Source organism: Cajanus cajan, chromosome 5 (assembly GCF_000230855.2).
Source record: "Cajanus cajan strain Asha chromosome 5, NIPB_CcT2T_4, whole genome shotgun sequence".
NCBI classification, from domain to species: domain Eukaryota; kingdom Viridiplantae; phylum Streptophyta; class Magnoliopsida; order Fabales; family Fabaceae; genus Cajanus; species Cajanus cajan.
The window spans coordinates 62453832-62466988 of record NC_138521.1 but is presented as its reverse complement, the minus strand read 5'-3'; the positions used below and the strand labels follow the sequence as shown (position 1 = coordinate 62466988).

At 29.2% G+C, this 13157-nt stretch overlaps 1 protein-coding gene across 1 annotated transcript; it reads left to right on the top strand.

Moving 5' to 3' along the window:
* Positions 1-9626: 9626 nt before the first annotated feature.
* On the top strand, positions 9627-11059 carry LOC109809067 (ethylene-responsive transcription factor WIN1). Its single transcript, XM_020372291.3, has 2 exons — positions 9627-9831; positions 10091-11059. The coding sequence occupies exons 1-2, from the start codon at positions 9752-9754 to the stop codon at positions 10719-10721; spliced, it is 711 nt and encodes a 236-aa protein (XP_020227880.1). The 5' UTR covers positions 9627-9751; the 3' UTR covers positions 10722-11059.
* The last annotated feature ends 2098 nt before the right edge of the window (positions 11060-13157 follow it).

Here is a 13157-nt window from a genome sequence, read left to right as displayed (position 1 = left end):
TTATACTTCAAGGAGGAAAAACAAAAGGTGATGACATAGAAGTATGTATCATGTATATATGCTATTTTGCGCTATGTATGATTTTTCCTTTTCTGGTGTTTAAGCAATTTATTAACGTGTGAAGAAAAGTCATGGCGTGGCCCTTGTACATTTACATAAACTTAATGATAGCACAACTTCATTTATCCGTATCCAACTGTACAAAAGGATGAAATTAAATCTTATCATGGCATGATGCATTAAAGCACTTCATCGAAGCAAAGTGTGGTCATTGGCACTCCATATATTTTCATTTTATACATATACGACCAAATCATGATTCGTCCCTTCAAACTCTTCCGAAAAGGCTCCACTCCTGCTCAGTTATACAAGTAATAGATTCATTTAATAAGCCCCACAAAATATATCTTCTCTTTCCACCAGAAAAACAATTTACAGTGTGTATCGATCCACTTTAATATATAGTTCAGACTGAATAGTGTTAAGACTTATCTTGTCCAGTAATTTCTTTAAATATTTATAATATAAATTATCCAAACGAAATTTCAACTTCAATCAGAAAAGAGAAAACAATACCAAAAGCATATAGTGAGAACTGTATGTAAGATTGTATTAATGTTTAAATCAGTTTACAAGAGTGTGCGGTGGTAAAGATGATCTTTTTTTCTTCCTATTCTATACCTTATATATATTGTCTTTGACTGTCACGTTGTATTGGATTAGTTATTGTTTTAATTGAAAAAATAATATTTTTATTTTTAAAATATTATTTAATTTAATTATAAAATTCACATTTTTTTTATGAGATAAGACATGTATAATAATTTATGGACTAATAATAGGGATTGGTCAAAGGACAGTATAGTGGCCTAATAGAGGTTCAATTTGGAAACCAAGAAATTTTCGAAGGAGCTTAATATCACTTGAGGAAGGCTTTTAGACAAATATACGTCACAATAAACAAAGCAAGAATTTTGCAGCAGTGTGGGTGTTTTTATACAGAGACAAATGATTAAAAAAAAAAAAAACTTTAGGTTAATTAAAAACAAAATATTCCTACAGATGAAAATCAAAAGTAATTTATTGAGATGAGTCTCCTTAAAAAATGCCCAGTTACTCCATTCTTTTGGAGATAAAAAAAAAAATGTACTTGTATTTTTAACTTTTTTGTTAAAGATAAAAGATTATGATATATTTGAATATCTTATCTTATTTCCTGTAACAAAATTTGTTAGTTTCTAATATATGGTAAGTTTGAATTTTGTAAATAATCCTTAATATATTGATAATTGAAAAATAATTATCTTTTTAATAAGCTTGTAATCTATTATTAAGATGATGTATATTTAATTAAATGCAAATTGATCAATGAGAAATATATCATTTATCACATCTCTTTATTTTTCTATCTTGGTATCAAAAACTTTGAAAACATTTAGCTCAATCCAATAAACCATGGATTCTGCTGTCAATTGACACAAAAAAAAATCTTATTCAACAAATTAATAGGAAATCAATTTAATAAGAAAACTAATTTAATAAGAAGATTAAGATGGTGCAATGTGATGGTGGAGGTGAATTTAAAGGCTTATAGAAAATTATCCAAGAATCTGGTTTCTAATCGAGAATATTTTGTCCTTACACTTCACAACAAATTAATAAGGTGGAAACAAAGCATAGGTATGTTGTAGAACTTGGTCTTACATTATTGACACAAGCTAAAATGCCACTTTATTTTTTGTGGGAAGCTTTCTCGATTATATATAATGCTCCTAATAAATAAAAGAGTTAATCATCGCTACGCTGTCAGTGTAAAGTTTTTTACACTAACAACTAATCATATCTTTTAAAGTTGCTTATTTTATTATTATTTCATTAAATAAGCAACTGACATGTCACTATTAAAAGATATGATTGGTTGTCAGTGTAAAAAAACTTTACACTGGCAGTGTATAGGTAATTAACTCTAAATAAAATGCCTACATATAAATCGAAATAAAAGTCTCTACTCATTATTATTTAACAAAGAGCCTAATTATAATAACTTAAAGTCTTTTGACCGTGCATGATACCCGTGTTTCAAGCCATACAATGCTCATAAGTTGCAATATCTCACTATAAAATGTGTTTTCTTAGAATAGTAGCTCGCATAAGGGATTCAAGTGCATGAACTCAAATGACAAGATCTTTATTTCAAGACATGCAATTTTCAATGAGTAGGATTTCCTTTTCCATGAGGGTTTTCTCAACAAACAAAAGCTAGTAGAAATCTTTACTAAACCAACTTCCTATTTTTTTCTGTTTATTCTTGCAAGGAGTGAAATTAATCATGAATATAAAGATTATAGATCAATTAGTGTAGAAGAATCCAACAACTCCATCCAACATGATGATGATCAATTCCCAAATAGTAGCAACATACAAACCTGGTATAAAATTCATCATCAGCTCATGAACAAAAATTAATGCAGTACCAATAGAGACTTCATCCAAGTCAATGGCTAAAAAAAACCCTCCAAGCACCATTAATGAAGCTAGCGGTTGCAAAAAATGTTGTGACAGTTGAAAGACATGCAATTTCACCCTTAAACGTGCACTAAATGTGTACAAGGAACAAATCAAGAATCCACAAACCAAAACCACCTTATGAAGGAACAATTGAGAGACAAAAGGAAGGAAAGGAACTTGAGAGACAGTAATAGAAGCTCTTAATTAATTAGAATGAAGAGAAGCTATGAATTTTGAATTTAAGGCCTTACTCTCCAATGACACTTGGACTTTGATGCCTTACCAAGGCCAAGAAAATCAAAATGGGATTTTAAAAACAAGTACAAAGTTGACAAGACAATAGAAAGAGAAAGGGTAGGTTGGTTGCAAAGAGATTCCAGCAAACTATGAGTTTGGATTTTGATGAAACTTTCAGCCCTGTAATTAAAGATAGCACAATAAGAATCATCTTAGCTATAACTATACATTTCAACTAGGAGTGCGACAAATGGACATTAACAATGACTTCTTAAATGGCTATATAAATGAAATAGTATTCATGCATCAACCAGAAGAATTTGTGAATCCAGACAAGCCTTGTCATGTGTGCAAACTCACCAAGGCTATCTATGGCATCAAACAAGCACCAAGAGTATGGTTTGATAAGCTCAAGGGAGCTTTACTTCATTAGGAATTCCAAAACACTTGAAGTGACTCATCACTTTTCTTTATTAGAGGCAATAATCATATTACTTTCCTTTTAATTTATGTAGATGACATAATTACCACAGGAAGTAATTATCAATTTTTGAAAGCTTTTATCAACCAACTCAATGTTGTCTTTGCACTAAAAGACCTTGGAAAGCTACATTACTTCCTTGACATTGACGTACACAAAGAAAGTGGTGACATGTAGCTAATAAACCAAATATATTGCAGATGTCCTCAAGAAATTCAAAATGGATCAAGCCTCCCTATGCCCAACACATATGGTTACAAGGAGGTCATTTACCAATGAAGGTGAACCAATGAAGAATCCTATTGTTTTTAGACAAGTTATAGGGGTCCTACAATATTTAACTAATATAAGGCCAGACATTACCTATTTAGTAAATAAATTGAGTCAATATATGAGTTCTCTAGGAAATGATCATTGGCAGGGCATCAAGAGGATTTTATGGTATCTTTGTGGAACCATAAACTATTGTTTGCATATTAAACCCTTAACGGATCTTGATATGGTTGGTGCGGATTGGGCAACAAGTGTAGATGACAGAAAGTCAATGACGACACAATGTCTTTCTTAGAGAATCCCTCACTACATGGTCATCAAGAAAGTAAAAGATGGTTACAAGATCAAGTACATAATTTGAATATAGGGCACTTATAGACTTAGTAGTTGAGGTTAAATGAATTAAATCATTATTACAAGAGCCAAAATTACTCATGCCAAGGAAGTCAATCCTCTAGTGCGATAATTTGAGTGCAAAGGCACTAGCCTCCAATCTTGTGATGCACGCTAGGACAAAACACATAGGGTGATGTTCATTTTATTAGAGATCAAGTTCTACTAAACCAAATTAGCATAGCCTATGTTTCGAGTTTTGACCAAATAGTTGATTGTTTAACTAAGATACTAATTCACTTCAAATTCGATTTACTGCGAGACAAATTTGATGAGATTGAATCATCCACTCATTTGAGGAGGAGTGTTAAAGATAAAACATTATGATATATTCGGACATCTTATCCTAATTTCCATAACAAAATTGGCTAGTTTTTATTATAGAATAGGTTTAAATTTTCTAGATAATTTATTTACAATTGAAATATAATTATCTTTTGGATATGCTCGTAATTTGTTACAAGGTGTTATATATTTAAATGTTGATCAATAAAAAATTTTCTTCTACCACATCTCTTTATTTTTCTATCTATATTCTCATTAACAAATTCAGCTTTGTTTAACAAACTTTTAAGCTGCATTTGTTATGAAATGACGTCATATTTACACTATTAGAAAAATGTTATTTTCTTGCAAATTTTCCTGTAAAAAAATATTTACATAATTTTTTTGCGAATTTTCTTGCAATAATAATTTTACAAATTTTTTTTATGAATTTCTTTGCGAAAAATAATTTACAGATATTTCTTACAAATTTTTTTATGAAAAATAATCTACAAGAATTTTTTTACAAATTTTGCTACAATTTTACGATCATAGAAATTTTTTTCCATGGTAAAAATTTGCAAAAAATATTGTAAGAATTTTATTTTATTTCTTGCTGATTTTCTTATAAAAATAAATCCGCAAGTAATATTTACTAAATGGTAGAAAAATTTTGCAGGTAACTTTTCCTGCCAATATTAATCCGTATGAAAATAAAAAAAGTTTAAATTTATAAGTTTAATAATTAAAATATTTTTAATTAAAAAATTTTATTTTACTAAATTATTTATAAATATATCATTATAATTAATTTTAATTTTAATTAAATTAAATATATAAAATTTTATAAATATGATAAAGTAATGATAATGAATTTTAATATAATGATAATTTATAAAATTTTAAAATTAAAAGTATTTACTTAATAAAATATTATTTTACTAAATTATTTATAAATATTTCATAAAAATTAATTTTAATTTAAAATATTAATAAATTAAATATTTATTTTAATTAAATGTATAAATTAATGATGATGAGTTTGAATTTAATGATAATTTTTAAAATAAAATTATTTAATAAAAAAACTATTTTTTTAGAATATTAAATAATTTAAGAGTTAAAGTAATTTATAATAATATAATTTTGATGTTCAATATAATAAATTAATCCTTTTTTCTAAAGACATGATCTAATTAATATTTCAAGAAAATTTCATGTCCCATATCGATTGGAAATAAAATAATTAAAGAGTATATAAGTTTGGATAACACTTACCTTACAAGTTGATATGTATGGTTGAGTGTTAAACTTATAATTTACAATCGAAGAGTTTAAAAGGTTATGTTTCTCATGGTGGAGGTGTGGAAGCAAATTTCTCAATATTTCGGATGAAAGTTGAAGAATTATTAATAGAATTTGTATTAATTTATTTGATTTTTTCATAAAAATTTTTCTAGCAGAATTTCTTGAAAAAAATTTGTAAGAAAGTTTCCTGTGAAAAAACTTTTCAACGAATTTTTTTCGTAGGAAAGTTTCTTGCGAATTTTAAAATTCAAAAAATATATTATCTACGAAGATATTACCTAGAGATAAAATTTCATAGAAAAATTCGTAAGAATAATATTTCTTGCAAATTTTTATATAAAATTTACATGAAAAATCGCATGTAATAAGAGAAATTCTAGTAGTGTTAGTTGTTGTTCCAGGAAAAGCAATTGTGCAAAAATAATGTTTCAATCAAATAACAATGTTTCAATCAAATAAAAAGGTTTTGGTACCTTTGTACTATCACTACACCAAAATTTGTTATTAACGGTAATTATTTAATGACAATAATTTAATTGCTGCCATATATAAAAACATTAATGGCTAATATATAATAGTCACTAAAAGTGTATTTATATTACACTAAAATTTACTATTAGCGACAATTATTTATTAGAAAAAACTTAAGCTCTACATCGATTAGAGATAAGATAATTAAATAGTATATAAGTGAGTAATAACTATCACCTTACAGATTCATTTTATAGGGTTGACTCCTAATTCACTATTCTAAATTGGTATCAAATCATCTATTATTACCAAGTTCAATAGTGCTATAAAACAATTAGAGAGCAACTTTCACCTTATAAATCTCACATCTCTTAAGAGACAAGAAAATTAAAAAAATAAATTAAACAATATAAATAAAAGACAATCCTCATCTTACAAATCCCACACCAAGTAGAGATAAAAAAGTATATAAGTTATGAATTTAAAAAAGAAAATTATAGGAATAAATTGTTTAAAGTAAAGGAGACAATTGAAAAAAAAAACTTTTAATAGCCTTTAAAATGGTTACTAGAATTGCCACTAAAAAAAATAAGTTTTTTCGACAATTTAGTAGATCTTTACTAGCATTTTATATAAATGCCGGTAATAGTATTAGCAACACTGGATACACCAGCCATTATTTAAATGCTGGTAAAAAAAATAATAATCACTTATATGGTCGTTAAATAATAAATTAATTGCTACAAAAAAACTAATTTTGGTGTAGTGTATATAGTAATACAAGTTATTTTTTATGATAAAAGAATGTTCCAGTCAAATATATTTGCTTTTGAAAAAACGACGTAATTAGTTTGAACAAAATCTTACTTATCCTTCAAAAATAATTAATGATGTCCATAATCCTATGTCATCTGTTTTGAGTCAAAGTATATTAAACCCAAGTTTGCTATCAATTTTAATTATCATTAGAATGAATAAAGGATTGGTGAAAGAGTTGGATCAAACAGAACTTCCATAATTGTTTTGGTTGAACATTAACTATAATAGTGCAAATTTTAAATATATTATCCCGTGCCTTTGCAATTTATGAAGTATCAAAAAAGTTTTAGTCAGATAACTTTTTTTCCTTATATTCATTCACCCACGTATTTTTGAATGTAAAACATTTACAATAGTTAAAATACATGTGTATTAAACATAAATACTTTGGATCGGAATATAGGATTTTAATATATGTGAATTACGAGTTTTTATCACCTCTTGGTTTTAAGTAGAATTTATAAGTTTAACAACTTTGCCTGAAAATAATTTTAAAATGTGAGTTATATAAGTTTATATATTCTTTTTGTTTATCTTACTTTTAGTTGATATGTGACTTGATATGATGAACCCGTTTTGAATGCGTGTTTGATAATTCTGATATGAATGAGTCGACATTTGAGATCCATTTTATCATTGATGGAACGTGAAAATAGTGTTAAGATATGGTAAACAAAGGTAAGGGTTGGAGGCATTGTCACAGAAAAATTGACGATGAGTACGGATGATTTTTATGGATGTAGGTAAATCATAGTTGTAATCCATGATTTTCAACTTGCTTCACCTCCACGCTTAGGACCATCCACAAACTTCTAAAATTTTTTAAAATGCCGCAAAACTACCTACCCCATTTGATGGTTTTTGGTATTGTAGAACCTCCTTTGTCGATAGCACTGCGCGTAATGAACAATTATTTTTCCTGTTTCGTTGCGCATTGATGAGATAGGAGGAATAGTCAAATGGCTCATAAGACATCAAATTAACAAGCTAAACAGTATTAATTACGGAAAGGACTGTGGAGCAATTACGAAAACTTCTGAATACTATATTACAAATATGTAAAATATTTTCTGTTGCAACTTTACAACTTCCCATGCTACCATTATGTAAAATATTTCTGTTGTTGAAATGGAGAATGGATGGACAAAGATTGGTATTGTAAATCTAAACAGAGCTAGTGCATTTTTTTATCTGATAATTTAGGTGTATATTCTTCGAGATTCGCTCATGAATTAGTAAGGGCTAAAAATGTCATGGCAGATGCTTTGGCATTCCATGGTGTGGTCGCTTTGGTTACTCTGAAACTTCAAGAGTTTTAACAATAATGTTTATTTATGATTTCACTAATGTGATGACAGTTTATCCCTATTTATATATGGATCTATATTGAAGTTCATAATGGTAGTTTTTTTTTTAATCAACCAGAAAGAACTTTAGTACATAAGTACTCTGAAGAATTACATTAAACGACCTTGATATAAATGGTGGTTTGTGTTTTTTCCCCTCTAATATATAACTGGCGTATTTGTCCCCTTGAATGTTTGAAACAATGTTGTTAATTAGACCAGCGTCTAGTAGCTATTATTAGATGTATACATAGGTTGGAGTAACCTTATACTCAATAAATTTGTTGGTTTATATAAAAAAAAAAAAAAAATTCTTATAAACTTCTTAATGGTGAATTGATAATTTTTTTTGGGAAGTTTTGGCTTTGGGATTTTTAATTTCGAAGGTTATGGCTCATCACAAATAATTATACATAGACTCCCAACAAAACTTAATTTAGTTAAGAGAAATGTCATTCTTATAATTAATACGGTATTTGTGATTTTGAGTTGAACACCTTAGTTGCATATTTGTTTCTCTTGTAATTGGACGAAAATATACTCTCTGGGTTGTTAATTAAATTGTTTCTCTAACAAATGCTATATCTCATTTTCTTTAACCTTAGAAATTGGTGAGAGGAAAGAAGATGAAAAAGGTGTAGATGGTTCCATAGTTTCTTTGAGAAGTTAGGTGATGAAAAAACATATTTTGGGAAAAAGTAAGAAATTAGGTTAATCAAGGGGTTGATATGAAAATAGAAGAGTTTACGGGCATTCACATGTGTGTGTACTTAACTCATAACTACTTAACTAGATCACGCACACTTTCATAAAGAATGCATGCATAATAGATCGATATTAACATAAAGCCACACACTTATCTAACTTTACTCCGTGGTACTACAGAAAGATGCATAATAGATCGAAATTAACATATAGATCGAGATTGGATTAGTTTCCTATAATGCGGTAGCATAGGCCCGTGACCACATGTACCCGACCCAATTTCACCACTCATCGGCCCCCAATTATAGCAACATGTTCCATCGTCAATATTGCTACAACTAAAACTTTCTCTTCACGTTCTCATTCATCCACGTCTACTTTTATACTTTCCTATACACATCCGTATACGATGCGCATCAACCTTTTCACATAAAAATAAAATAAAATAAAGCCGCATTTAATAACCAATTATAGAAAAGGTGTCATACCTGAAACTGTGATCTTAGCACTTAAAATTAGCTTCACGAAGATGCATTTTGATGGATGATTTGGAGTGGCTCCATGTTATAATGGCAGGTAATAGAATTCCAGCGAATGTCACCTTTTAACACTTGGGTTCCTTATGTATTATTTGGCCGTATGCATACACACACACCATGTGCCATGGAGAGAGAAAACATGAAGAAAGCAGTCCAGCGAGTTCACAAGTCAAGCACAAACATTTATTGAAGGGTGACTGTTAGAGGGAAAGATTTAGGTGAAGATGTTTAATTGTTGTACTAGAGCTTTTTAGTTAGCCGACAGTGTGCCTTCTTTAGGTTGAAAAACTTGCTTCCCTCACTGCCCCACTTTTTCTCCCTCTATATCTATTGCTACTCTGTTCCCTTCTGTACTTGTCCATCTCTCCAAAATCTCTTGCACCATCCCTGAACCCCAACAAACCATCATGGTGCAATCAAAGAAGTTCAGAGGTGTCAGGCAGCGCCATTGGGGTTCATGGGTATCTGAAATTCGCCACCCTCTTCTGTAAGTTTATTCCACTTCTATCCCACCAATTCTTATCACCATGTTTTTTTTATAAAAAAAATTCTTTCTCCACAGTTTAACATCAACATTTTTGGGTTAGGGAAACTCCAATGTGACCAATAACCAACTATGGTCACATATTTTTCATCATAACAAGATGGATTGTTACCACATTTTTTTCTCAATTCCAAAATGCAAAATGAAAATCAACCGTTGCATGAGGTAACAAATTAGAGATATTATTTTGTTTGTGGAACAGGAAGAGAAGGGTGTGGCTAGGGACATTTGAAACAGCAGAAGAAGCGGCTAGGGCGTATGATCAAGCTGCGATTTTGATGAGTGGGAGAAATGCGAAAACGAATTTCCCAATAACACAAACTCCGGAAGGTGACCCGAAGAGCACAACCAGTGAGGAGAGCCCCTCAACCTCGAAGGATTTGGAGGAAATCCTGCATGCAAAGCTTCGAAAATGTGGCAAGGTACCCTCGCCTTCGATGACCTGTTTGAGGCTGGACACAGAGAACTCCCACATCGGAGTGTGGCAAAAGCGCGCTGGGAGGCGTTCTGATTCAAATTGGGTCATGACGGTTCAGCTGGGAAAGAAGAGTGCCAATAACGAGAATGAGACTCTTCGAGCTGATACTAGTTCTTTCCCTTGTTCTGATCTTCACCATGAGTCTCCATCAGTGACGGGCCATAAGGAAGTGGTGGCAACAGAGATTGATGAAGAAGAGAGAATTGCCCTTCAGATGATAGAGGAACTCCTCAACGACAGGAACTGCCCCAGCCCTAGCCATAGCCCCAGCCCAAGCCCAAGCCCAAGCCCATCATTTAACAACAACATTCAACCAAGGGATGATGATCGTGACACTGACACCTTTTTTCTTTAAGCCTCTCTTTCCACAGCGTTATGGTATTCACATGCATGTTTAATCTTCATCTTCATCAAAGCTCATTATTTCGGGAAAAAGGAACTTCTAGTTATAGGCTACATATAATCACATCATATGACTCATAAATACCTATCGTATCATATCTATTTTCATGTATCTCATATTTATTATAAGTGTAGATAATATATATATACATGCATGCATAGCCCAATTTAGAAGACTAGGAGGTTTGAAGAAATTAATTAAACTACACATAAGAAAATAAGAGAGATGTATACAGAATATTTTCAGTTCATATATAAAGTGCACTACCATATTATCTGCTTTGTTTGAAACGTTTGTGGTTTATTTACCATAAATAATAAATATATTTGCAGTTCCCTTTATCTTAAACGCTGGATTATCATTCTGATCATTTTTAGTGGCTCAGTTATCTTGTTTGGTTCTTTTGGGTGGCTATCTCCCATACAATAATATTGAAATAAGATACCGCTGCCATAAAATACAATGCTAATTAATTAAATGGTAAAATTATATTGATTATATATTAACGGATATTACATTTGTATTCCTATTGTCCAAGGCCTCATTATTAAAGTCGCTAAACAATTAGCCGTAGGCCTCGCATTTTCCCCCCTTTCAAGTTATACTAGTTACATTTATATGATTTTTAAAATTTAAACATTTTCAATATATACACAAAATTGATACTCTTTTTTTTTCATTTTTTTTTAAATTTGTCATTTAATTTTGGTTTCATTCTGAATTAATTTCTTAAACAGTACAATTAATTAACACAATCGCTGTTTTTAGAGATTACTTCTGCTAACACAGACAAATTGTTCTTGGATGGTTCCTGCCTGCTCCTAATGATTTATGCAATGAATGATCTAAAATTATAAAATTAGAGTTTAATTAAAATATATTGATATATAAAGTTTTTTTTTATATCGTTAACCATTTTAAAATTGTCATATCATTGAATTTTTTTATAAAAAAAATATTTGAAATTAATATATATATATATATATATATATAGAAAGTTATTAAAATTAAACTTGTTAAATTAATAAATATTTTTAAAAACATATTTTTGGTAATAGTATCACTAAGAGATTATTCTTTTTTTTTTTTTACAGCGCTAAGAGATTATTCTTACTTGGGATGTGTTTAACAATCAGCTTAAACTGTTAAAAAAAATTAGCTTAATTATAAACTAACCAAAGATTTACAAGTTTAAAACTTGAACTGTTGAAAACTTTATTGAATTCAATATATTTAGTGAGATTAAACAATAAGTTAGCTAGTAAATATAAAAAGTGACATTTTTATTTATTTAGTTATATATATAATTATCATTTTCAATACTTGAATTTATTTTTCATATCTTATCGTTTAAAAAAATAGAACAATAAATTTTTAAATTTTATATTATAAAAAATATTGTAGATTTGATGATTTTATTTAACTTTCTTCGATCTAAAATGGAAAGATAAAACAGATTTCAATAAAATCAGTCGAGACAAAAACCAATAGTTTATAAATTATAAACTAGTTAAAATAAATTTTGAAATAAAGTTAAAAAATTATTAAGATGAAATTACATAATAAAAAAATTACTGAGCTAAATATATTTTTAGTTTTTCTTTTTTTTTCTTCAAATTTTATTTTTAATTTCTAAACAAAAATTGACTAGACTCGGTCTCTATACTTTTATTCTATCAATATTTTTTGTTCATTGTTGTTAAGTGTGATGATTGAGGTAGTCATGGAACAACTGTGTCATTAATATGATTGACGTAATAATCATACTTATTTTTTTTTATAAATTGTTTTAATCTCTCGTCTTTTCACAAAATTCATTTTTAGTTTCTCAATAATATTTTGATTGGTCTTAGTTCATCATCTTTTTGTGAAATTTATTTTTAGTCACTTGAGGATTTTTTTGATTAGTCTTAACTCATCATCTTTTTGCGAAATTCAATTTTAATCTCTCAATATTTTTTTTATTAGTTTTAGTTCTTCAACTATTGTTCATCATTATGTGTGTAATACTATAAGTCTTAGAGTATTGTTGTATAGAGTGTCGTTTTGTGTTGAAAAACTTTGAAATATGAGAATTTCTTATGAGTTTAAGTAGCATTGAAGGTTTCTCTAGTTAGAGATCCAATTAGATCCTAAGGAGAGGGTTATATAAGGTTTTTGTTTAGAATAGAATCTCATAAATTTCGTTATAAGAAATCTTAGAGAGAGAGAGAACCTAAAGAGAGAAGCTTTGAGTTCTAACTTCTTCTTCTTCTAAGCTCTCCAGACCCAAGAGATTAGTGTAGAGTGTTGGTTTACATCCTCAGAGTCGAGTCCTTGTATTGTTGAAGAGTCAGAGTGTTGTAGGAGATCTCCTAATTGAAATGTGTGAAGATGCATGTAGTTGTT

Excerpts from the sequence above, each read along its gene's own strand:
- LOC109809067 (XM_020372291.3), top strand. The coding sequence starts at position 9,752 with ATGGTGCAATCAAAGAAGTTCAGAGGTGTCAGGCAGCGCCATTGGGGT. Across the intron at positions 9,832-10,090 it reads GAAATTCGCCACCCTCTTCT|GAAGAGAAGGGTGTGGCTAG; the intron begins GTAAGTTTATTC and ends TTTGTGGAACAG.